General features: G+C 52.9%; 7 protein-coding genes across 7 annotated transcripts; 5 read left to right on the top strand and 2 right to left on the bottom strand.

Moving 5' to 3' along the window:
- Positions 1–69: 69 nt before the first annotated feature.
- On the top strand, positions 70–1,217 carry COCSUDRAFT_43705 (hypothetical protein; the record flags this gene model as incomplete). Its single annotated transcript, XM_005645284.1, has 4 exons — positions 70–102; positions 195–364; positions 581–851; positions 1,011–1,217. 4 exons carry the CDS (start codon positions 70–72, stop codon positions 1,215–1,217), a joined length of 681 nt encoding a protein of 226 aa, XP_005645341.1.
- A 443-nt stretch (positions 1,218–1,660) lies between these two features.
- COCSUDRAFT_37637 (flagellar outer dynein arm light chain 2) lies at positions 1,661–2,517 on the top strand (the record flags this gene model as incomplete). Its single annotated transcript, XM_005645283.1, has 5 exons — positions 1,661–1,753; positions 1,845–1,943; positions 2,040–2,117; positions 2,259–2,381; positions 2,494–2,517. The coding sequence occupies 5 exons, from the start codon at positions 1,661–1,663 to the stop codon at positions 2,515–2,517; spliced, it is 417 nt and encodes a 138-aa protein (XP_005645340.1).
- A 524-nt stretch (positions 2,518–3,041) lies between these two features.
- COCSUDRAFT_67238 (FAD/NAD(P)-binding domain-containing protein) lies at positions 3,042–6,787 on the bottom strand (the record flags this gene model as incomplete). Its single annotated transcript, XM_005645282.1, has 10 exons — positions 6,595–6,787; positions 6,431–6,475; positions 6,166–6,302; positions 5,837–6,017; positions 5,476–5,600; positions 4,943–5,155; positions 4,387–4,582; positions 3,822–3,919; positions 3,319–3,522; positions 3,042–3,105 (listed from the first exon to the last, which is right to left on the bottom strand). The coding sequence occupies exons 1-10, from the start codon at positions 6,691–6,693 to the stop codon at positions 3,042–3,044; spliced, it is 1,362 nt and encodes a 453-aa protein (XP_005645339.1). The 5' UTR covers positions 6,694–6,787.
- A 2,053-nt stretch (positions 6,788–8,840) lies between these two features.
- COCSUDRAFT_67237 (cytochrome P450) lies at positions 8,841–12,847 on the top strand. Its single transcript, XM_005645281.1, has 12 exons — positions 8,841–8,947; positions 9,199–9,253; positions 9,375–9,478; positions 9,562–9,722; positions 9,921–10,124; positions 10,368–10,468; positions 10,620–10,723; positions 10,911–11,120; positions 11,531–11,713; positions 11,889–12,030; positions 12,132–12,198; positions 12,307–12,847. The coding sequence occupies exons 1-12, from the start codon at positions 8,888–8,890 to the stop codon at positions 12,416–12,418; spliced, it is 1,503 nt and encodes a 500-aa protein (XP_005645338.1). The 5' UTR covers positions 8,841–8,887; the 3' UTR covers positions 12,419–12,847.
- Positions 12,848–13,792: 945 nt separating this feature from the next.
- On the top strand, positions 13,793–17,619 carry COCSUDRAFT_57350 (hypothetical protein; the record flags this gene model as incomplete). Its single annotated transcript, XM_005645280.1, has 10 exons — positions 13,793–13,816; positions 14,062–14,199; positions 14,301–14,415; positions 14,571–14,795; positions 14,974–15,215; positions 15,421–16,230; positions 16,356–16,584; positions 16,734–16,929; positions 17,144–17,276; positions 17,509–17,619. 10 exons carry the CDS (start codon positions 13,793–13,795, stop codon positions 17,617–17,619), a joined length of 2,223 nt encoding a protein of 740 aa, XP_005645337.1.
- Positions 17,620–19,076: 1,457 nt separating this feature from the next.
- On the top strand, positions 19,077–22,347 carry COCSUDRAFT_57349 (hypothetical protein; the record flags this gene model as incomplete). The annotated part of the gene is made up of 8 exons (XM_005645279.1): positions 19,077–19,087; positions 19,459–19,522; positions 19,657–19,863; positions 20,120–20,355; positions 20,546–20,664; positions 20,858–21,276; positions 21,622–21,851; positions 22,179–22,347. The coding sequence occupies 8 exons, from the start codon at positions 19,077–19,079 to the stop codon at positions 22,345–22,347; spliced, it is 1,455 nt and encodes a 484-aa protein (XP_005645336.1).
- A 1,118-nt stretch (positions 22,348–23,465) lies between these two features.
- COCSUDRAFT_18243 (nucleic acid-binding protein) lies at positions 23,466–24,759 on the bottom strand (the record flags this gene model as incomplete). Its single annotated transcript, XM_005645278.1, has 4 exons — positions 23,466–23,573; positions 23,766–23,899; positions 24,132–24,258; positions 24,664–24,759. 4 exons carry the CDS (start codon positions 24,757–24,759, stop codon positions 23,466–23,468), a joined length of 465 nt encoding a protein of 154 aa, XP_005645335.1.
- Between the last annotated feature and the right edge of the window lie 654 nt (positions 24,760–25,413).

Raw genomic sequence — 25,413 nt, 5'->3', positions numbered from 1 at the left:
ATCATGCGCCTGATGGATGACACAAGCTGCAGGGCAAATGAGGACGCCAGCAGACCCAAATTATCACCAATGGAGGCCGCCAAGCAGGCTCTTGCTGCAAAGGTATGACATCGCAAAGCCCTTTTGTAGGCATCATGTTCGGGGCAGACCCCGTGTACAGCGGATTTGTGATTTGGTGTACGCTGCACGTGCAGAACAAGCAGAGCGCCCCATCAGCTGCCAGAAAGGTGCCAGGGGTCAAGAGACCACTCGTGAAGCGGCCAGCACCGGCGCCTGTTTCGCCGCGTGCTGGCGCTGAAGAGGCGGCTGACGGGCAAAGCGTTAAACGACAGAGGACATCCGAGACTGCGGGGCCTTCTGGCAGGTACATCTTTGTAAAGTCACTTGGCTTCATGGTGGATGAGAACATTGGCACTGGTGGTCCTGGGCTCAACCACTCAGTTGGCAACCCCTCAGTCGGGATTAGTCTTCATGGAGGAAATCGCATGCAGGAGTCCCTCGTCCTTCTTTGTATCAAGTAACACAGACTGGGCCCGATTCACCATGTATGGTTGTACAATGTACTGCTGTGTTGCTGCAGGGAGGGAGAGGCACCGCCCCCACCAGTGACCCTTTTTGTGGGGGACCTCCCGCCCTTCTTCACAGCCGAGGGCCTCCAGGCGGTCTTCTCGCAGCTGGCAAGGGTGGTGGATGTGCGGGTAGTGGGCAACAAGCTGTTCGGCTTTGTCACCCTTGAGAGCGAGGCGGCTGCTGCGTATGTGCTAGAGACCAGTGATACACAGGGGATCTACGCAGAAGGGGCACCCCTCAGAGTATCTAGGGCGCATGACGGTACATCAGAATGGCAGCAGGTGCGGCCATCACTGGCGCTGACCATTATACTGTGCACTCCAGCAATTGATGGGCATCTGTGCTCAGGGACTTGTAGGACACTTCTCATGTTCTCAAGTGGCATGAGCAAGAATTGAACTGAGGTGTGCCTTTGCTCATGTTGCTGTGTGCTTTTGCAGAGGGGCCCTGGCAGTGATAATCCTTGTCACGCGCACACACATGGCGGGCAGAATGAAGAGGGGTTCAATCCATATGAGCACCCCAAAGTGCGCGAGGCACGGCTGGCGGCCAGGTCGCTGGCAGAGCAGATCGAGCACAACCAGCTGCCGGGCATGAACTGTGGGCCGCCGCCGGAGCGACCTCTTGTCTGCTATGACGATCTCTGATCCTTGGAGTCGTTATGCAGCATATACAATTTTCATAGTTTTGGAAATCGATTAATGTGATGATGAGCTTGGAAAAGCTGCTGCCATCAGTGAGCATGTGCGCACTTGCAATTTGCAACACCATATGGATTGCATACTATGATAGTGAGGCTCAATTCTAGGCTAGGATGTGAATAATCTGTAAGTTCTGCTAAAAGCTTTGCTGGTGCTTGGGGCGTAAAAAAGAATCGTTCAAGTTATCATGAGCTCATGAAATTAATATCCCAGATCCTCGTCCAATGAACACTGCTGGAGAGGGTAAAAGTGTAACGCTTCCGTAACGTTAACGCGACCCTCGTTACCGTTGGAAAGATACGTTAGGGCCATCGTGTGCTGGGACGAGCATTTCCCACATTTGTTGCCATAACCTGGGTCCAGAAATTCAATATCCCCGCAGGACTTCGATGGATGACACCTCAAGTGTGGTATCTGCACCCCAAGCAAAGCAGATCGTTCACGAAAACACCTACATCACGAGCCCAGAAGGCTATGGGGAGGCATGGAATCCCCAATAATCCCTTTAAAAATATTCAACTCGATCCTATGAAAATCCCAGCTCTAATTTTCTCTGTTTTCCTGGTCCTGCAGACGTTCGTCTTTAAACCACAGAAAGTGAAAGAGGTGCTCAAGAGAGCGATCAAAGAAAAAATGGAAGGGCAAGCATACGATCCAGTGAAGGGATCGCAGGTGCGTATGTCATATGGGCATCACCACTAAGTGGCCAAAGCCTACCGTGTCTGCTTTCTGCTGTCATTGCCTGACTTCGTGCTTGTGTTGCTGCAGCAAGCAAAGCAGCTTGCAGAAGTTTTGAGAGAGCATGTGAAAGCCTTGGGCTTTGATCGACATAAGTTGATCATACAGGTATCTTGGCTCCAGGAATTGGTTTTGGCATTCCCTAGTTGTTGCTGAGACACATCGCAGATATTCTGCGCCGTGTTCCCCGAGTGGCAAAACTTGCTAGCAAAGAGACGTAAGGTTCAAAGAGCAAGCCCTTGCCTCCAGGTCACATTGGGACAGAAAGCAGGGCAAGCGCAGAATGTTGCTTCGCGGTGCCTTTGGGACCCACACACTGATGGAGCAGTGTCAGAGGAGTACCAAAATGAATCCTTGTATTGCCTCTGTCAGGTATCCAGAAACACCGAGCTTGGTTGCCCTTCATAAGATGTCCAGCTGTATAAATGATCAAGAGAGTCTAATTGAGCTGTTTGCTGAGGCTCGCATCTTGGCTGGTGTTCAGGTGTACTGCTTGTACTTTCAGTAATTATCGAGATGAAGAGCTATGCCATTACAGAAGCTTAGCGCCTGCATGCACTCTTGCTATGCAAAGAAGAGAAATATGAAGGGGAGAACAAGGCTTGGGGCAATGTGCGCTTCTTTATGGCACGTACTAATCTTACAAGCATGACACTATTCTGATTAATGCACCACAAGACAAGTCCTAGACTCGTACATTTGTGCGCATGCACAATGTTCCTCTCGTTCAGACACTTGCTGTTCAATTAGAACCTTCAAGAAAATTTTAGCTTGCAAGATCACAAAGACACGCAAGAGTGCACTGCTCCTTTGCTTCAGACATCAATTTGGCTCATCTGATCTATAAAAGTACACAATAATCATCAAGTTCAGGATATCTCGAATCCCCCTCTGGCATGTTGTACATTCTACAACCAATCCAGCATCTGACCACTTGGTACATGCTCAGCAGCAGTACATCATCACGTCGAACAAGCACAGGAAGCATCACAAAGCCACAGCCACAGATACAGAACCATACACAGCTCACAGCTACTCCACAACACATTCATTGTCAGCACGCCTGTTGTACAGCAGCCGATGCCCAAATACCGGCCTGCAGCAGTACCTGAACACACTCTCAATATTCGGATCCAAATTCTGGGCAGCTTTGGCCCACAAGTACAAGTCATCCTCCTGATGCTCAGCGTGCTCAATCTGGGGGCAGAGTGTCCTGCAACGCTCGGCCCCTGCCTTCCTGGGGCCTGCATGTTAGCACACCGCTCATGCAAAGCCAACATGGACAGCCGCGCCTGCAGTGCAAGCGCACATCGCCCGGCATGCTCGGCGGGCCCCGGCCGCGCGCGTGCGGGCGGCGGCTGCGCGCTTTTTGGCGCGGGGCATCGGCTCGAAGGTGCGCGAGAAGAAGCGTTCAGAGGCGCGCTGCTCTGCCAGCACCCACTGCTCGCCCAGCTTGCCCCAATTCTTCACGAGGTCCACCGACGCCTGCTGCACCGCGCCCGCTGCTGGGGACCTGCATGCAGTTTATTCTCACCATGAACAACAAAGAGGACAATTATCTTCACTGTCGCAGGACCTGCCTGTACCGCAAAGGGTCCATCACAAAACACTCAGCTGCGCATCGTTGCTAGCAGCAAGAGCATAATTGGATGGCACTGTGGAAGATAAGAAACGCTTTTTGTATGCATGGCCTGCGACTGCTGCTGCTCCTGCTGCTGAGAGGATTTTATCACACAGCACTCAGTTGCATCTCGGTGCAAGCTCCAGGGGGGATTTATGTAGTTGTGCAGTAGGGGTTGAGAGCCGGCTCACCTGACGCTCTCATAGGCACGTAGGGCTTCAGGCGTGGGCCCATGCAGCGCAATGGTGCGGCCCAGCTCCAAAGCATCCTCCATCGTCTGGCTGGTTCCCTGTTGCAGCAGAATGTAGTGTCAAAACGGGGAGAGCTGCCCAGCAGAGACTTTCCTCACACAAGTACCCTGTGACCGCGACACAGAATGTGCAATTGACTGTCCTTACACTTCCGCAAATGCTTCATGCAGCACTAATGGCACTAGAAAAGGCCTTGCTAGAATACAAAATCTGTGCCTGCTAGACCATGACAGAAATCAAGAGAGGGGCATGTCAGGGACGACACACTCCTGCTTGCCAGCTCAATGAGTCCAAGGACCTCACATTTGTGATCCCATGTGGGCTTTTATTCAACCATCTACCTCTGTCCTGGCGTATCCCACTGCAGCATCCTCCACCAAGCTTCCTATTATATTGCACGACAGCTTGCATCTATGCCCCGCGCAGCGATGGCATCCTTTCAGGTATAGACATTCAATCCATTCATTTCCATAATTCGCATGGTGAGACCCCCGAGAGGGCGCACCTGGCCGAGCGCGGCGGCGGTGAGGTGTGCGGCGTCACCGAGGAGTGTGACGCGGCCGCGGCCGTAGACGTGGCAGTCGGCCGGATCGCGGTAGAACAGCGGGTGCTCCGTGATGTCCTCCAGCGCCGTGTCCCGCAGCATGCCCACCACGTAGTCCGGCCAGCCCCCATCCGACTCAGCCAGCGCCGCCAGGCACCTGCCCAGTTTTCACCACCTGTATGAGCCCTCGCCTATCACTTTTGAAGCTCTACTCGAAGTTCTAGCATTGCAGGGTGCGCTCCTCAGGCGGAGGAGCTCGTGCATTAGCTAGACCATAAAGCAAGCTGGTGCGGTCACAAATGAATGGATCTCTGGTCCTTGCACGTGCCCAGCTGCCAGCATACGAAAACTCATTTTAACCCTCCCTCTCAGCCTGTACAGAGTGCTTGCAAAGCCAAGAATACCAACTTGCCGTGTGTTCCTCAGCATACAAAGATCCTCAGCCTTGCCATGGTGAGACATTGTCCATCTGACAACATTGTGGATGATGGGAGTAGTTCAGGTGCACAACAATCACCTGTCAAGCTTCCCCCGGGGATCCCCCGTGCTGCCGTTCTCGACGATGTAGCGCTGGTTGCCGAGCCTTGTGAGATCTGCCTCTGCCCACGGGACGGCCACGTTCCAGGTCAGCCTGTTGCCTGACAGCGCGTATGTCATCACCTTGCGCTTCTCCCCATCGTCTATGAAGTTCAGCAGACCCGCCGGCGTGGGCCAGTCAGCTGGCCTCTCCCTGCATGCACAATTTTTTTTCAGTATACGCCGGATTTTTCTTTTGCTCTACAGATATTTGAGTGTCCGCTGTAGATCTGAGCAATAGTGCCCAAGTCACGGCTTGCTGATGTGTTGTCAATTGGAGATGCTTCCACTTTGGACATGTTTGGATGGCATGGTACTATGTTGTACTCCATCAAGGTCGACTGCCCCTTGTAGATCTGATTGAGTTTGCTAGAGTCCCAGCTTGCTAATGAATTGTTAAATGAAACCGGTTGCACACTGGACATGTTCACATGGCATGCCATATGAAGGGGAGCTGCACAAGAGGTGACTCACCGCATGGCGCGCCAGATGGCAAGCCCAGCAAAGCGCGGCAGGCCGTCAGCCAGCAGCTGCTTCCTGACCTGAGACAGGTTCCCATCCGCCCCGATCAACACCTTGGCCCTGTAGCTTCGGCCGTCCTGCAAGGCCATCAGGACAAATCTGGTTTCCACGGTCCAAGTGGAACTCTTTCCACTTTGTGTGCAGACCATGTCAAGTTCATGACCCCTCTTGAGCCGTACGTCACAGTCTGGCACTTTGACTAAGATATTCGCCATCTCTTTGGACTCTCCACAAGATCATCAATGCAGCGGAGGTGCAAGTGCTCTTCAAAGTGCATCAATGCTCATCTTGTATGACGGCGCAGCGATGTTACCTTGAGGTGAACAATGACGCCTCCCTCTTCCAAGTCCTCGTATCGATCAAACAGGCTGCCGATTTGGAGAGCGCCGGGTGGCAGATGACTTGCCCAGAATCGCTGCAGATCATACCAGGCCACTGGGAACAGTCCCCCACCATACTTGGCATACCGCTCGCGTGCAGCAGTGCCATCAGTCCTGTTCCATGACTGAATCCAAGTGAGCCTTGGGAAACTGATAATTCGAGACGTGACGATGCTCTGAAAATACCAGGGATGCATGTGGGATCCTTGACACATGGAGAATGCTGGGCGCAAATTGCAAATTGGACGAGAGAGCAACTCACGTCATGATGATCTGACCAGTATTCTTCAATATAGTCACGCTCTGCGCATCTTCGTGTGGGGTGAGGTGCTGCAAACAGCTCTCATATAACGCTGTGTCCATCGCCTGAATAGCTTTCAAAGCATTTGGAAGGATGCCCTGCGTTGTGGAAGGGTATCTATGGTCGGAAGCTTGCCAGAGAAACTATAGTTTTACTCTGATGGCTTTTTAATGTGCCAATGTATTTCCGCACTGAAAGGTCCCTTTAAGCATAGTGATGTACTCACCACAACGAATCCCGCAGGTCGAAGAGATGATGCGCGTTCAAATACCTGCCAAGATCAACAAGGTCGTGAAACGCGAACACTATTCAGCAATCAGATGGCGCGCTCAAAAGGTGAACAGCGATCTGACGAGCAACGAGACCAAAGCACGAATATTACGCACAAACCTTTATTTTGAGATCTGAATCAGCAAGGCTTGCGCAAACTCCCGCGCTGAGCCCCCCAGGTCCGCCACCGACGATGGCAACATCGAGATCCTCCGTCATACCTTTCTGAATGTTCAAGATTTACAGAAGGTGAAATTTTCACTTGAAATTTTCCATCCGAAGGATCTATGATGATGCCGAGCTGTACTTTTCCAATTCTAGTGTATCAAGTGCTGGTGCAGAGTGGCAATTGGGTAGTTTGCAGTGCCCATCTGGGCAAATTTTTGGGCAGGCATGCCTATGCACTTCACTACTCCATTTTTTCCTGCAGAAATTCTTACAGTTCCAGAGCGGAAATCTGCAAAAGCTTTTTCGAGTACATAAGCTCAGGCCGCTTATGATGAGCTCGGGCGGCATTCAAAGTGAGGCTTGCAGGGCCGCTTCAAACTCAATTTAGACTGTTGACACCGCAAGGACTCCTGGGTCGGACCCAGAGGGTCTGCTGAAAAGGTCTGCAGGTTACGATCGCTGTCATGTGATGGTATTCCTCCTTCCACCAAGCTTGTTACCAGCGATTGGTATCAATCGTTTGCCATTGCTGTCTTCTTTTCAGACAGAGCACCTGCATGTGCCATCCTCTCCGCTGCCAGAGCAGATCTTGTCTTTGAAGCTGCAGGAACGGCAGTGACCGTGCCAAATGCAGCACTTGAGCTCGCCCCTGTGACATTCAGCAAGAGAGACCCATCAAGGAATGCAATCTTCTGAATCAAATGGCAGTGGCCATGTACATGTCCATGGTTGCAATCCCGCTGAAATGCCTTGCATGCCAATGAAAGTCTGTGGCATCACCTGCAGGACCCTCAACAGGAGGCTGGTGTGCATGAGGCAGACTCTGTGAGATAGCAGGCACGGTGGGCAGCTGTCCGTGCTGGGACTGGCTGACCAGCGGAGCCGTGCTCGCCAGGGAGTTCATGATCTGAATCCTCTCCTGCTCCAATTGCATATAACAATATAACTCAGTGAAACTTCCTGATCAAGGTTTCAATTCCCTTATGCAATTCCCAATGATCATTTCTCATGAATTGACATTTGTGGAGGTGCTGGCCGTGGTAGTATCGATGGCAGAGTTTCCTCACCTCGACGCCTGTCCAAATATTCTGCAGGTCACGTTTCCGTCGCCTGTTGTTCAAGGTGATGGCCGCCAGTCGGCGCAGTGCCCCAGAGCCCAGGCGCCATGTCATGTATGCAGCTGCAGCTACCCAGAAGCCTCTGTACAACGCTGTCAGCTCCTGGTCACCACAAGGGATGCACGTCAGCCTCAATTGGAGGTTGGGATCTGCATTTGGGTGCTCTGTACCTCTTGCAGATCAGTGGCACAGTCCCTGTCACTTCTGCGTGTGCAAGGTCAACAGCTCCGGAGGGGGCCAACCTTGAACGGGGTCAATCGGATCAGGTGGTGCACTCCAACTAGTCCTCCGGTCAACAATCCCATTGTTGTGAGCTCCTCTGCGATACATTCTGGTGTGACAAGATCCGTCTCAAAGCTGTTAATTCCTTGTGACATGCCCTGCAAGGCAAAAAGCGATTGCTTGAGATCCTCACAGGTGCATGGTGTCACACAGAACCACAAGGAAATTAAAATGCGTCGTGAGAGCACACCTTGCTTTCCAGATTCAGAGCGTCTACGTGCTGGCAGAAGCTTGTAAGCGCCCTCTGTACAGCCTTACCGTCTGTGCGATGTATCCTCGCCAACTCGTTCTGCAGTCTCTCGACCTGCGCGTTACAGACACATTTGTGGAGCGCGATCAAGGATTGAGAGAATATGACGTTTGTGACAGCGCATGAGTAGATCACCAGGACCAAGGTGGGAGCGGAGAAATACCTCTTCAGTCAGGCCTTGAACTCTACTCATATCACCTTCACTGATTCCGCCTACTTCTCTGGCTGGATCCATCTATTTAAGGTTGCAGACGTGGTGATGAGGTCTTGGAATGATCAATATTTTCCTTGGTCTCAATCCACGACTGACACCCGACACCGGTCTTGACCTTAATGTGGTCTCAACAAATTTCCATCTTTACCTAAGGACTGGAGTTCATCAGGACGATCTCGGTGCACAGCCCGAAATAGTTTCGAGGTTTCAACAAACGGAACGCCCCCTGCCGCGTGGCACGTTCGAACCACGGAAGCAAAACGTTATGTTGCTCTACTTGCCTAGCCTTGGCACCAGTAATAGGATGTACAAGGGTATACAGGTACCGAAGCGGCCTTATAAAGTCACTCACGTCTGACAGCAGATTCTTTCTTGTCCAAGATGATCGACGCTTGGTTGCCGTCCACGTTGTTCGTCCTGTCAGCCGTCTTCGTACTTGTTGTACGTCTCATCCCTCGAATATACTGCAAAAATACGGATTATTTGTTGCTCCTATTAGAGTATTTTATGTTCTTTGTCGTTAAGCGGGTACTATGCATCTGCCGATGAAGCTGTCTCCAATAAATTCGATTATTGCATTCTTTTGTCCTCGAAACATAGGATCACACGTTTATAAGTTCCGATATTTTCAGAATTGCAAATTTCTTGTGCTTCGTGTCTTCACTAATATCTTTGGCTTCTCCTCCGTCCAGGCTGTCCTGTATGGCTTTCATCCTCTCAAGCGATGGCAATTGAGAAGGATCCCAGGTAAGAGCGAACTTCAAATTTCTGTCTTGGTCAAATGACTGTCAGGCGCAAGGTGCCAAGTATTTCGAAAGTGCACATGGAAGCTGCTCAGGCCTCTCAAGGGTAAGAATGTGATTTGCAGGGCCGACACCGCAATGGTATGCTGGAAACCTGCTGGAGATCATGCGTCAGTCAAGCTACCATTACTACATCCGCAATGCACGGAAGTATGGCAAGGTCTTCAAGGTAAGGTCTGCTGCGCTCCTGCACTTGCAAGGGTCCGCCCTGGGTCTGCCTCATGCATGTAAAAATCCCGGGCTGCGCTGCAGGTGTGGTTCGGCGCTACGCCAGTCATCGTGGTGACTGATCCTGACCTGGGTCGTGCCGTGAATCTGCGCAACCCCAACCGACACACAGCCATGGGCCCAGTCGCGGTCATGTCCCCCAAGGATCGCATCTTTGACAGCGAGGGCATCCTACTCACTAAAGAGTACGCCCTCCACTATCACTTCTGCTTCACCACTTTCACTAAAGTCTACAATTTTGCAGGTTCCTTCTCATGCATTAGGACGCAGTAGGGCACGCCCGTCACAGCCTGTAGAACATGCATGTGATTTGGGTGATCACATGCATGCATGAATGTCCATTCTGCAGTCAGTAAGTACTGAACCATGTGACTGCTGCGCAGCCGTGCCTACCACCGGAGCCTGCGCAATGCGTGGCAGCCGGCGTTCTTCAGCGAGAGCCTGAACGGCTACGCGAATTTGATGAACAGCGGTGCTGATCGCCTGATCAAGCGGCTGGGCAAGGCTGCAGCCAAGGGGCAGGAGGTCAACATCTGGCGCATGCTGGGAGACCTGACAATGGATGTTGTGGGCACTGCCAGCTTTGGGTGCGGACTCCCACCTGAGTCACTCTCCATGAGGATTGATCTGCTGCAAGCTATAGAAGTGCAATTACCTGAAGCGGCATCCGAATCCAACTGTGTCATGTATGTGCCCATCCCTGATAGCACACCATGTGGCAAGGAGCTGATTGTGCATTTACTGTACTATGCATACCCTGACACGCAATGAATATTTGCAGTACCTGAAATGTTTGTTGGAGATGATGTAAATATATGTTGTGACTGCAGGGTGGAGTTCAAGACGCAGGAGGATGATGACGAGGACCCTGCCTCCAGCAAGGACTCCAGGGAGCTCGTCATGGCTGCCCAAACCATCTTCCAGATGGGCGGTGCGAACTTTGCTTCATCTTCAAACCCACACCATTTTGCTGCATGCCATCTACAATGTCAGGACGGCAATCTTGGACTTCAGTGGTGCGGCTCTTGACTAATTTTTAATCAAGTGCTGCCATTTGAGCTGGGGAGCTTGTGTGTTGTCAGGTGCTGGAGGCAGCCTATATGTACCTATTGTGGTCCTGTGTCCTGCGCTGCTGCCCTTGGTCCGACTTGTTGCTGGAGCTTTCCCTGATGCACGCATCAAGACGGTATGACCTGATGATAATCGTCAAAACAATCTGCCTTCATGTTAGCTTAGATTGATATGCAGTTGAATACCACTGGGATCTGAAGAAAGCATGATTACGTCACTGGTGAGTGCAGGATGCCTGTGTGCTTGACCTGCCACTTTCTGGGCATGCCAGTGGCTTAAGAATGCTCACTTTGTGCGTGCAGCTTGTGAAGGCGCGGACAAAGCTGCAGCAGACATGCTTGAAGTTGCTGCAGCAGGCCAGAGAGCGCATTGCAGCTGAAGCCAGCGGCAAGGCTGCCAAGCCAGAGAGGGGTTTGGCACCAGGCAGCTTCATGCAGCACATGGCCATTGCAAAGCACCACGCTGGTGTGAAGAATGGCAGCCCCTTCACTGACACCGAGATTGTTCAGCAGGTGCGGTACAACCTTCCCCATCAAATGGGTCAGATATGGAGTCTAAATAAAAAACGGTAGAGTTCATTGTGTATTGAAGATTGTTGAAGAAGTGTGTGCCTGCTGCAGGCATTTTCATTCCTCCTGGCAGGCTACGAGACCACAGCCTCTGCATTGGCGTTCACTATTTACAACCTGTCTGCAAATCCTGACAAGGCAGCGAGGCTGATACAGGCAAGTTCTCTCCCTGTTTATGCTACTTCTAGTATATTCACACTGTTCTGTGCATTCCATTTTGGAGTGCTGTTGCTCTTGGGTTGCTGGCCTATACCTGTGTGATCTGCTGTCCAGCACTGAAGGGTGTAGGGTGGCACAAGATTGAATCTCTTGTGGCTTTCTATCAAAACAGTGAGGATCAATGCGTGATGCAGGAGGTGGATGCGTTCGGGAGGGACAGAGTGGCACAGAACAGCGACTTGGAGGGGCTTCCATACGTGCAGGCAGTTTTCAAGGAGGCGCTGCGGCTGTTTCCTCCGGGCCACCTCAGCATCCGTGAAGCTGTCGAGGACCTCAACCTCAATGGGTTCCTTGTCGAGAAGGGCTCTTGGGTCCACGTATGCTCCACATCCGATCATCCCGGACATCCTTTTGAGACCTCTTCTGTTCTGACCCGGCTTTTTCTGTCCCAGAAAGGCTGTGCCATTGTGCTAATTGTATTGGATGCCTCCGGAGAATCACTGGAGCACATGATCTTTCTCAGTGGTCTGAGAGTGTTGCGATGTTGCGCAGGTGTCGCTGTGTGGCATTCACCGGGACCCTGATGTGTGGGACAAGCCGGATGAGTTTGTGCCGGAGCGGTGGGTGCCGGGCGCCCCAGAGGAGGCCACAGAGGCCCAGAAGAGGGCGTGGATGCCCTTTGGCGACGGCATCCGTGCGTCCCCTGCAATTCGAAACAGATATTTTCGTTGCAAGTGGTGTTCTTTGCAAATAGGTAAAGGAGGGCCTGTTCATAACCACTGTGTTGGTGTGCAGGTGCATGCGTGGGGAAGCGCTTTGCTTGGGAGGAGGCGCTCATTGCGCTCTTGCGCATCTACCAGAGGTGACCAGAAACATCGCCAATGGTTTTGTATATTAGGAAGCCCATTGTTTTGATGCATCTGTTCTACACTGTTTTGACAGGTCTTCACAGGGGTTGTATGGGTTGCAGGTTTGAGTTCAAGCTGTCTCCAGGACAGGTGCCGCTGGAGGTCCGCTCGCCCTTCACTCTCGGCCCTGCTAAGGGCATCTTTGTGACGCCCATTCTGCGCGGGGAGGAGTGATTTGCTGTAGATCATGGATAAAGAAGCGCGTGCTCTCTGTTGCTTGCATGTGTGCTGTTCTTCTTGTGAGGCTTGGGAAGAGTCTCTATTGAACATTCATCGCTTGAAAACAGAAGGCCCCTTTTTTAGTTGGAACTGCATTGCCTTGTTGCAATAAGTTGCTGCAGGATTGCTGCACCCATTGTGTTCTAGACCTCATACTTACCGGTATCCAACTGTGTAGCGCTCTTGACTTGTTTTCCTTCATGCTTCTGCATGCAAGTTGTGTGCTTGTTCGGGTGCCTGCCTGTCAAGATGTATATGCTTTTGCATATTTGGCATTATCTTTTCTTTGATACCACGTGAGCACTCAGTGATCATTTCTGCACATGCTCACATGGTTGCATGTGTGAATCATGCCTGTCTCAGATGAATAGGCAATATCTCTATCAAGACTGAAAGATCTCTAGATCTATAGCTAGGGTGCAACTCTGACCTCATGCATTGATGTGCAACTTAAGCATGTTTTACTTAGTAGGATTCCCTTAAATGCACTTATGATCTGTACGTACAGTAGTATACTCTCTGCATTGCGCATGCGTCACTTATGAGGGCTCACTGCACTGTGTGTGCAAGCATTCAGCTGCAATATAAAGCTTGATTGACTTCTCAGATTAGGATATCTGTAAGCTCATGAAAGTCTGTCGATGTCTTGATCTTAAATACCAGTCTGCCTGCTCTGAAGCCAGCTTCAGCTATAGCCATATGGCTAGTCTAGCTGCAGCTGTAGCTATCCCATAGCTGTACATTTTCCAAGCTGGGAGATAAGTCATGCAGGCCATGTAGCACACCAATCTCCTCTCTTGGCATCTAAGGCATCTAAAAAGAATCCTGTGTTCTCTGATGTGCTGGATTCAATTCGAAGAGAGAGTGTCACATACAGCTGCCTGGCCACGGGCCACCGAGATCTTGCCCAAATTGGGCAGCATTTCTGGTAGCCCTGGAAAATGCGCAGATTACCAGGCTCAATACATCCGCACCACTGGACATATCTGATTTATTATAATGGTAACAACAGTGTACTGTGTCCTTCTGTATTGATCAGGGAATGACATCCGCAGATACAAAAGGGCTCAAACCACTGCACCATATAATATGAGCTTCTTTGGCGAAAGCCGCCTTAAATAGATATCGAGGCATCATCTTGGCGTACTGAATATGAAACATTCAGATATCTAGCTTCTATTGGAATTTGGGGCCGGTGTCGGTATGGATTCGATAGGCAGATCTTTGGGACTAGATTTTGGGAGGCCTTGCTATGCAGTTCAGCTGAGGATCACGCCACAATTGAAGGAAGCCCTCATAAATGCCAGCAAAGCGGGGCAACCAACTCGGATGCGTCTCGAAGGGGGTGCAGGGGTGAGGAGTCCTGTGGCCAGCTGGCATCGAAGCTTCCAAGCAATAACCATACGCATGCCTTTGGCAAACTTCAGACTTGCAATCATACACTTTGATAATTTTTATTCATTTTGTGTCTTGTGAACACGAGATCGCGTCGGCATGCCTCCCAGCGCTGAGATCGCCTCACCTGCAAAAGCATGGCTACTGAGAGGCTCCTACATGGGAGCAGCTACGGGCAAACTGATTGACACCGATTGTCGCAGGCCATCGTTGTTGGGGACCAGGAGTATGCCTTCCAGGCCAACGAGGAGACCTGCTGCGACCTTCTAAGAGTCCCGGTGGACAGGGTTGACTGTCCAGCACAGGAGGTTGCTCAGATCAGGCAAAAACTCCAAATACAGGTGAATGTGGCTCATTTTGTAAGCATTCATACGCCACAACAAGCTCTTCCGATGTCTTCCCAATGTTATTTGCTCGAATTTATAGAATGGTTGTGTTGCAGCGGACACTGGATGATGAGGAGCGCAGGCGAGCTCGAGACAGGCGCGTCATGGCTGAAGAGCAGCAGCATGTCCGTACCCTGCAGCGCCTGGAGAAAATCCCAGTGCCAGTGAAAGGTGACCCCAGTGATAGTCCATGAAGGCCGTGCAGCTGCATGTGCTGACAATGTTTCTAAGAGGCGGCCTGTTCATTCACGTTTCTCTGTCTTCCGTGCCCATTGATGTTGAGTGCCTTATCTGCAGCTCTCCAATATACTCATGACTGTACACAGGTCCCCAGAAAGTCAAGAGGGCGTCCGTTCAGGCAAGGCCTGTCGGTGCTCAGCAGAAATCTGCCGCAGCCCCCAATCCTTCTGGTACAATCTACAACCGCGCCTCCACACCACCTGTTTCCAGAGGTCCCACACCGCCACCTCCTGGCGCCTTGGGGCCTGGAAACAGGGGCCTCACACCGCCGCTGCCCAGCACTTCCGGCCAACCAACTGGCCACCCAGATGGTGCTGCTCCTCATGCCAGCCCGAATTGCCAAGACCGCTCAGTGTTGCAGCATTGCTATTGCGGCACAGCCTGTCAAGTGCTACCTGTCAAGCCTGCTCTGACTGATGTTGAGCTGTTGTCTCGCAAGAAGTGCCACAAACGCATGCTTGTCTAATTGTTTCCGTGTACATTTTGCAGTGGTGCGCAGTGGGACGCCTCCAGTGGGCGCGCTGGGGAGCAAGCCGCCCAAGAGCAAGAGCAATGCGCTGCTCTCCAAGTTGGGCGGCAAGGGGAGCCCTGCGGCTGGCCGGTCGGCCGCGCCCAAAAACCAGCAATCGCGGTTCAAGGAGCCGCCGCCGCCTGCCGCCATCCTGGGGGCCAAGCACAGCGTCGCAGTCTGCCTTCTGGGCCTGCTCTCTGAACGAGACTTCAAGCGCCCGGTAAGTATTTGTCCATCCCGTGTAGACTGCATGTCATGCACCTGTCACTTAATTTGGCATGGAGCTCACCATGGTCTCAAGATCACGAAGAACAATGTCCTGAGACTGGCAGCAATCTTGTCAGGATTAGAGGTGTCGCCACCGCTTCACCATGATAGATATAAAATGCTTTTTGGGCTGAATCCTGAGTGCTGCATTGACTCAGGCGCAAGTGGAGCAAGCGCTGGCAGAGGTGGCAGCGAGGGTGCCGGTCTTCAAGCCGCCCACAGGGCAGGCGCTGGCAGACCAGCTGAAGCGGGTGGCAAACTACAAGTCTCCGGGCATCTACGTGGTGAAACCGGAGTATGAGGCCCAGGCCAGGAAGCTCAAAGAGCGGGCCGCCGCTGAAGTTGGAGGGGTCAGCCCTGACCCGCGGACCCCCAGCCGCAGCACCTCCCCAGAGGAAGCGCCTGCCGCTCCTGCCAGCCAGCAGCAGAAGAAGGCGAAGCAGCAACCGCAGCAGCGGCAGCAGGGCAATGGGAGGGGAGCTGGCGGAAGCCAGCAGCCCATGCTGGAGCCCCAGCAGGGGAAGTTGCTGCATGGAGGAGGGCTCCCCAGGCCTGCTGCAGACAGGGACACGCAGATCACTCCAGAGCCCTTTCTGCAGCTGGTGGAAGATGACCTGGGCCTCCCATCCTCACAACCGTCGCCGCTGCAGCGCGCTGCGCCGCCCGCAAAGCAGAAGCCGCGGCCGCCTGTTGGTAAGGCCCAGCCCTCCGGCGCTGCGGCTGTGTCTGCGCTGCAGCAAGTTCATCAGCGGCAAGGGCAGGGGGCAAGTCAGCAGCAGGGCAAGACCACTGCAGCAAAGAAAGCGGCCAAGGACAGGCAGCAGCCGCTGCCGGGTGCTCAGGCCGGCGCGCACCGGGCAGCAAAGCCACAGCAGCAAAGGGTCAAACCAGCAAGTGGCATGCATACAGAAGTGCTTAAGCAGCTGCCGGCGCCTGCACCTGCCAAGCCAGCCAAGCGGTCACGGACGGTGGGCTCCTGTCCCCCTCACTGCCTCTGCGCACCTCTGTGCAAGTCGTGAGTGCTTCACTGACAAAGCTCTTTTGCGCTGCTGACCAGTGTGAGCTCAGGTAATATTTGGCTGCGCTGGCGCAGGTGTTGGAAGAGAGTGACGATGAGAGCGATGACTGGACACCGGGAGCGACGGGGAGGCTGCGCGGAAGCAGCGAGGAAGCTGGCTCCGGCTCTGGCAGGGCTCTGGCTGGGGGCTCCAACACCACCTCCAGCATGCCTCCCAGGAGCTCACCCTCATCTGAAGAACTGCCCAACATGCCGCCACAGCAGAAGAAGCAGCGGCTGGAAATGACGCCACCAATGGTCACTGGTAAGATTGCTTTTCTCGCTCTGGGCAATGTTCGGAATGCATGACACATAAGCACGGCAACTTTCGGCCTTGTGAAGATGTGCACACTCCTGCCAGCAGATTCTGCAAAGTCCATGACATGAGTTTGAAAGATGGCTGTGATGGCGCAGAATTGCCGAGGGCGCCGTCGGCTCTGGCCAGCTCAAACTGCGCGGATGACTCCTGGTTTGCAGTGTACGAGTCACGGCAGCCCATACAGCACCCTCCAGTGGCAGATGCGCCCCATTACAAGCAATACTGCGAAGAGTACAGCGCAAAGTATGACGTCTACCACAAGCTGCACCAGGAGATGTCCACAGTGACCAGGTGATACCTTCTTCTCTCTGCATTCCTGCGGCATCAGCAGAAATAACCTGCTTGTACTTCAGAGCATGTGACTTTGTTCGGACCGAGCTGGGCTTGTTCTTGCACCCCTGCCCTTTTATCCCATGTACTAGCTGTCCCCAACATCACATCTCAGGGTCCACCGGTGTTGAGTTGTATAAGCAAATGGCGGTCCACTGAAATAGAGTGCCTTCAGGTATGTGAAGGCGCTGAAGGAGGGTGCCCAGTCGGCAGCGTCCGAGGCCAGCCGGCAGGAGTATGGCGCGCAGGCACAGCGGCTGTACTCGCGCACTGAGACCCTCATGCAGCGGTGGGCATCAGCATTCAAGGTGCGAGCCTCCTACTTACAACACCGAGAGTTCTCCCACGGGCTGCTGTACAAAGTAGGGTACAGTGGATTTAATGTACAGTATGATTACCTATACCTTGTTCCAAGCAGGGTCAGTGCGTGCTGCTGGTTGCTGCAAGCTACTTTCCCTCACAGTCAATGCGGCTGCGTTAAGCTTCTATTTTGCTGGGTGTTGGAAAGGGGTCTTGAATGCTGAAAAGTCTGGCTCGCAGGTGTTGCATGCGGAGCTGGAGGATCTGCTCAACAAGCTAAATGAGTACCGGGGAGCAGCTCTAAGAGGCAGCTCTAGCCTGCAGGCCAATCCGTCGGCAATTGCAGTGTGATTAGTTTTCTGTTGTCTGGCAGTAGATAGACAAGATATAGCTAGAGCCTGGTCAAGCCTATCCCCAATTTTGTAGATGTCGATTAGATCTTAGAACAAGCATTTCATGTTTCCAGCTTAAAAATTGAAGTGCAAGCGGTGCAAAGTATGTGATTGATCAATGGTAACCATGTTGATCTGAGCTATGCAGATGTGCAGATCTGAGCTGAGTTGCAATTTCTAAATTACAGCAGAGCTGGCTCGTTGATATCATGATAGATTTCGGAGGTCTGTCCAGGTATACCGTAGCTACTGCACCTGTACAGCTACTACATGTAGATAGGGATGCAAGCCCATGATTTCCCCAAGAACGTCTTTATTTACATTTTGGCAACAAGGAAGGAAGATTACACTGCATCATCTCCAGAGACTCCCCATCAGAGTTAATCCTTTTCACCAGGCTTCTATCTGGCGTTGGGCAGCTCATGTTGCCCAGCCGGGCAGGTAGAACCCAGCCATGTGCATATGACGCTCTATCTCTGTGCGGCCTCTGCATCGTACAATCAGCTTGCACCATTAGCGGTAAATGATATCATCGATAGTCACATCCAAGAGACAATCGGGCATAGCGTGAGGAAGTAAAAGATGGTCAAAGACAAGACGCATTCCTCCATGTCCTTGGTGCTCTGGTGCAAGATCTGAATATACTTACTGGCTGTTACTTTTGATTCTTCAATAAACAATAAATTGTCAAAATCACAGTAGATCCTGCGTTTCGAAAAGAGCATTCCTGTCTCTTTTTACTCTTTTTTTACTAGGCAGAGTGCAATCGCCTATGTGCGGTATTCTCTTGATCGGCAGGAGAGTCGACATAAAGAGAGACGGGGAACAAACGGTAATAAAATCACTCAAGAATCTGAGTCACCCCAACGCTTTGTATGCATTTCAGTGTGCAAGTGCACGGGCATTGGCATGGAGGAGTACACTGTAAGCACCTTGAATCTATAGCGCTTCCCTTCACGCAGGAGTGTGTCCAAGAAGCTTCTGAATTATTTCTATCCCTGGAACAATTTCTACCTGCCCTAAAGGCACGTGGTCCAGATGCAGTTGGGCATGGACAGGTACAGAGGGCCTTCCTCAGAATGAAATCAAGTGTACCGCAACTGGTATACTTCATGAACAGCATGTTGAACTTCTAACAGGTACACTTGAGTCAAGCATCAGTACTGGAGTTGGCTAGCTCACTGCTTCAGCTACGGGGTCAGCATACAACTTGCGCCCCTCACAGAGATGACCAGGGCAACATCTTGCTCTTCAACGGTGCACCATCTCCAGCCAGCCAAACTCCTTAGAATTCATGCCAAACGCTATATTACACGAGCCCATTCCCATGCTGACGGATGGGACCAAGGTCTGAGGATATCTTTAGTGGCTGTGCAGGTGAGATCTTTGGAGGGTTGCACATTCCTGAGGGATGCAATGACGGCCAGGTGCTCATGCAAGCCTTGGGGCAGTGCAGCACAGATGTCCCTTTATTTCTGTCTGAGCTGAGAGGCCCCTGGGCGCTCATGTACTGGCAGGCTGCATCTGGGACCCTCTGGTTTGGCCGCGACGCTATAGGTGGTTCTTTAACCCACTGCAAACACCGTGTTTCCTACTTGATGTGCCAGTGATGTCGAAGGTAAATGGCTCTTGGAGTGCCATGGACATGAGGAGCATGGATTCTGTGCTGTGCAGGGCGGAGGAGCCTGTTAATCCACTTTCCAGACGATTTTTGCCAGGACCTCTGCATTGCCAGTGTCTCGTGCCCATCAGAGACATTACAAAACACTTCCACATCCCCTGAGGCATGCAATGGCAGGCTCACAGCAGCTGAGGATGGAGGCGGCGGCGCTTCATCCGCAGCAGTGTCCCAGTTCTGGGAGGTAAGACCAGCTAATTTGTCTGCCTGTCTGAGGCCAATCTCTGACTTGCAGGACCCCCAGAATCCTTTGTATTATTTTTCGCGCACCTGATGAGCAACCAGCAGGATACTCAATCATGCTGCCTGCGTGAGCAGGAGGTGGAGCCTGGCATATACAGCGTTTGTTTTGGGGACAGCAGGCTGCTGGAAGGCAGGGCATCAGGGGCCATGCAGAGGCATGCATGGGCGGACCCACTGCTAGACAATCTGGCGGGCTACCAGCGCCCTAGCAGCCTCATCGCCCCTCAGCCCGATGTCAAGGACGAGGACAGAGCACTCGCATTTGAATGCGCAGCTGACAAGGTTCCTCCCATCCACCGTCTATGTCTGCAAGTTCTTGTGCATCCATAATTTACATGTCTGTTCATCTTTGCATTGAAACAGCCAGAGCATAATCTCTGGTAAGACAGATTGGAGGCCCTTAATCGAGCAGCTGGAATGAACTTAATGGCGCACATTGTTGCCATTAGAGGACTCTACAACAATAAATGTTGCCTGCCTGACGCAGTCACTCTGGAACCTGACGTAGTCACTCAGGAATGGTTCATGTGATGTACAGGTGTTGGAAGCGCTGCAGAACGCTGTGGCTCTCCGCTGCAAGTGCATCGACATGCCAAACGGCCTGCACTGGGATTCAGCAGCTCAGGATGGCTTGGCGCCTGCTCCTGTGCTCGTCCTATTCTCGGGAGGAGTTGACTCCACACTTCTGGCGACCTGCGCCCACATGGCGCTGCCGCCAGACACCCCCATAGACCTGGCCTCCATCTGCTTTGACGGAGGCAATTCCCCTGACAGGTAAGCAGAGTTGCTTTGCCATGTATACTGTCTTGTTTGACACCAGTCATGCATGGGTGGGTAACACTGCGCCACACAATCACCAAACATTGCCACTCCATTCACCTGGAATAAGATGTAACGTTCAAATCATACCATATGAATTGTCTCTTATTGCATACAAAAGCAAGAAAGTATGCTGGCCTTGCAGGATGTCTGCTTTGGATGCGTTTGAGGAGCTGAAGGCGTTTGCGCCAGTGAGAGAGTGGCGCCTCATTCTGGTGGATGCCGGCTTGGAGGACGTGGACCGCAACAGGCTCCACATCTTGGGTGAGCCAATGCCATTACCACGCTTCCCTTCAGAGGTATGCATCGATAAGTGGTTGACAAAGTCTACGACAGTTCTCAACCTCGATAAAGGAAGAGCCTTCAAGCATCATGGCAGATCGGGTAGAATGGAGCCGATGAACCCATTAAATATTCCTTCCACCCCCAAGTGAAACAGAGGCATTCGCCTGTGCAGACCTGTTGCGGCCGTCTGAGAGCGTGATGGACCTCAACATTGGAGCTGCCCTGTGGCTGGCCGCTCAGGCAGAGGGGCCCCTGCTCCTCCACAGTCCCGGCCGCCCCAGTGCAGCGTCCCCCAGAACCAGCAGCGCAGCCGCTCCAGCTGACAAGGAGCCCACATGCAGCCCGCCAGAGCACTCTCAGGGCAGCCGGACCGGTAGCATAAGTGACGCAGAGGCAGAGAGGAGTGAGCAGCCGTCCAGCAGAGGGGAGGCAGCCAGCAGTGCCCTTCAGGAGGGGGATCCGAGCCAGGTTAGGAGCGGCATGAAAGAGGGTAGGCGGTACAGGAGCCGCGCGCGTGTGGTGCTGCTGGGCCACGGCGCGGACGAACTGTGCGCCGGCTATGGGCGCCACCGTACCAGGTTCCGCTCTCACGTGCGCCTCTCCTCCCACCCAGTGGCTTTGCATCCGCCAAGCGCTCAAAAGCTGGAGTGTGCATCCTGCCCTTCATTGCTTTCTGAAGGTGGACACTACTCTTGGAGATGTTTGCGAGCCCACCTACGAGCGTCTCTGGATGAGAAAAGACGGCTGAAAGACGCATGTGAAGCCCAGTAGTGAACACCAGGCCTCCCCCCCCGAGATGTACGCCACTACACCTCGATGATTGGACCGGAGCTGTGCGGGGGCAACATGAGACTGCCCAGCGCATCAAAGCTGCAGCATCAGAGAGCAGTAAATATAACAAACACCAAAAAAAAAAATGCTGACCCCTGGCGGCAGGGTTGGGAGGGCCTGTCGGCGGAGCTGGCGCTGGACGTGGGGCGGCTGTGGCGGCGCAACTTGGGCCGAGACGACCGCATCATCGCCGACGTCGGCCGCGAGGCGCGCCACCCCTTTCTCGACGAGGCCTTCGTCGCCACACTGCTGGCGGTGCCGCTGCCGCTCGTTGCGGACCTGCAAGCGCCACCCGGCGCCGGCGACAAGATGCTGCTGCGCGCCGCGTTGCGGAGGTAAGACTGCCCACCTCGTGCCTTGGCGCCATATCAGACGCCGATGACAAGGGGGCAGGAAATTCAATGCTCCTCCAATGTCTTGCGCTGCTCTTGGAGCCTGCGCGCACGCCGCCAGGGGTGACGATTTGCTGATACCTTGATATGGGCTGAGATACATGGAATACTAGTGCAAGGCATGTGGAATGTGGAAGGCAGTTCTGTCTTGCCCGGCTGTTGAGCCATGGACATGCCTGCACGCCCATAGAGAAAAGATGACTGAGTGTGTTTGACTGCTGTGATGGTGCAGCATGATACCGATGTTCAGAGTGGCTGTTGGGGGTGCAGGCTGGGCTTGAAAAGGGCCTCAGTGCGCGTGAAGCGAGCCATCCAGTTTGGGAGCAGGCTGAGCAGGCAGGCCAACGTGCGCGACTTTGGCAGCAACCGAGCCGCCAATATGGCCAAAGCCGGCGGCCTGCACCTGTCTGATGTGCCTAAGGGAAACGGTCGTGCTTGATGACCTGCGACACTTGTAAGAATCACTATGAATAAAGGGCTGGTTTTGGGCTCGCTCTGGAACCGAGATAGGCCAAGAGGGCCAGGACTTGGTCCAGCTGCAATGGCCCATGCATGGCCTGCTCAAGGGCTGTTTAGCCATGAGACATGACACTTCGGTGGGCTAGAGCATCCCCTTCGAGCAGAGAGGATTTGACAATGTCAAGTTCTAATTGTAGATGGTACTGGTGTTGCCAGCAGAGTAATATGAACTGCATGAACCAGGAAGCACAGCTCTCTCTGAAGCTTGAGGACCGGTGCGTACCAGGCAAGTTTGGAAGTGCAATGACACAGTGCAACGGCGGTGACAACATTCACTGATGCTTTACATGCATCCTGGAGATGCAGATGGGTCTCACGCACATGCATGGTCCCTTAAATCTGGTTGCACCCTTTCAGCGTGAATAGACGACAACATACAGGGACAGTGTTTGCGACGTCAACAGCGCAACGACGCAAACTTTGCTCGAATGGCTGCTAATGCCTCGAATGAGGCAGTCTAAAAACAGCGCCGCACAGCCGATCCTGTCACACGGGAGCACCCCGCACACCCCTCCCGGTCAGAGAGCACCCCTTTTGCTCAAGCTGCCGCCCCCCTCTATGTGCAGGGTGCCCCCCGCGTGTGCCATGCGCATGGCGCAGCGCCCTTATTCAAGGGCACACAACACAAGCACCTCCTCTATATCCGGGTAACACTGAACTTGGAGCATTGAACAATACAGTGGCAGATCTGACGCCTGTGACAAGAAATTGAACAGCCCTCTCTGCAGTGCCCAAGCTACCTAGTGCCATCCGGCTCAATCTGTCCAACGCCCTAGATACGCCAGCCCCTTTTGGCCCGACTCCGGTGTCTCAGAGCAGCCCATGGCAGGATAGCTCTGTAGCTCTGTAGCTCAAGGACTGGATAGTATTGATATCCAACAGATGAATTGGGGAACAGCAGCTCTCATTATTGCAGATGTTCCTGGGCCCTGAAAAGGTGAGGAAAAGCTCCAGACGGGCATTGTAAGCCCTCCCTGCTCACCAGAAGCCTTGCAAGCGACACTGACCATCTATTGCCGCAGGGAACAGGACAAGTCCTCATGCAATGGCTGGCGCTTCTGGCTGGGCTGCTGCAGCGCTGTCTGTGTCATTGCCTTGATCCAAGCGCACAAGCTCGTACTCAACCAGTGACAGGTTGTGGTCCAACTGCATATGCACATCGTGAGCTTTAATCCTGTCCAGGTCATGCAATGACCATGGTGAGCCTTGGATTCTAGTAAATTCCTCCAACAACTGAGCAAATAGGAGGTCAATGCTGCATGTTCTGGGTGTGCAAGGAAGGGCCACCAGGAAATTCAGACAGTTGTGGTGCCGGGAGGGAGAGAATGAGCCAGGCACCTTGGGCTCGAAATCTCGGTCGTGTGTGCTCTCCAACTTGCCCCATTGTGTGACCGCCAGTCGCATGGAACCCTTATACATGTCAATTTTTGAGTTTCTGAGGATCAAGTACTCCCCCTTCTGTGCTATGTCCACTGCAAGTCAAAGGGAAGTACATCAGCAGAAAACGTGTGCTGCCACAGGGACCATCGCACTGGCGGCGTTTTCTAAAAACCAAGCATGTAGTCCAAACATCGATACACCCTTTGCTCAAGGATTGGAAACATCCATCAGTGCCATGTCTTTATATAAAATCGCTTGATGGGTTGGTTACAACCCTCCCTGAATATATTTACGTCAAATTTGTGCAAGGAAAGAGTTGTGTACCTTGCTCATTTCTTGCTGTGAGAATGATGACTCCTGTCTCATCTCCTATCAAGCACTCTGCTATGCGCGGTGCTGTTGTGTTCGGTCGCGGGGCTTGCCTTGTGAGCACCACGTTGGCCTCGATCACCTGGAAAATTTTGCCCTTAGGGTAAGCGAATGTTACAATGTCAATCAAAGCCAGCGCCAACAACATCCTGAAAAGCACTTTCTCCTTTGTGTGCCGTCAACTTCTATCAGTCACATGAGGAAACCACGATTATGATGCTGCTGGTCGACAGAAAAAGATTGGCAGACTGCTTCCAGCTGAAAGTGACATCGCAAGCTGGACATGGATTCGGGGAGTCCTGCAATCCCATGCCCCCCACGAGAATTGCGATTCAATCACTGGCAAGCCAGCTTTTCAGAAGCATCAGCAAGTAGCACCGATGAATCAGTGACACCGTCAGAAAGCATCCTAATGCTGGTTGCCGGGGACGCCATGCGCCCATAATTCAGCGTGAACGCCCCATCGGGGGGCAAGGGCGCCACTCACCTTCACCACCAAGTTATGCCCAGAGGTGTCCGGTCTCAGCTGGTCAATCTTTGTGAAAACTGGTTCCCTCTTTTGCACGGCTCCAGAAGAGTCCATGGTGGCTGTGCTGCCCGGTGAAGCGGAAATATCTAGCACATCCAGGTGAGCACCCACTTAAGCTCTCCTCACTGGACCGCTCCCCGTTACGGGCCAGAGAGGGATGACCATCATGTGTAATCCACCGGGACCCTGACCTCTAGGCAGCATCATATATGTAGCCAGCAGCTTTGCATGTGCCCTTCGATGTGAGTGCATGAAGGATAAGCAGGGGCTCAGATGCCACTGCTGGCACCATGCGCGCCAGCTGCAGCCCATATACCTCATGATCATGAACCTGACGTGTCTGTTAGGACATTAGTTGAAACTAATTTGTATCTCATGCAGGTCACCGTGACCTGATGCGCACGGTGCGCAATATTGAGAGGGCCTTTAGTAGCCCGGGAGCTACTCGTGCATGACAAGATGGTCACAGAGCTGAGCAATGGTGTCTCACACATAATAACATTTACAAAACAGTCAGACGCTATAGGGTCACTCCCTCCAACACCAGCTGGCAGGCTGTTTCCAAAGCTGGGATCCACGCTAACAAGCAGCAGCAGTTTGCAGGCAAACAGACACCGACTTTGCGGACCCCACTGCCATTGTTTTTATGTCTTGCACTCGCACCAACTCCTGCAGGAAGCGACGGCCTCCGTGCAGTCATCTCACCGG

Source organism: Coccomyxa subellipsoidea, assembly GCF_000258705.1.
Source record: "Coccomyxa subellipsoidea C-169, whole genome shotgun sequence".
Classification (NCBI taxonomy): domain Eukaryota; kingdom Viridiplantae; phylum Chlorophyta; class Trebouxiophyceae; family Coccomyxaceae; genus Coccomyxa; species Coccomyxa subellipsoidea.
This window is presented reverse-complemented; position numbering and strand designations above follow the sequence as displayed.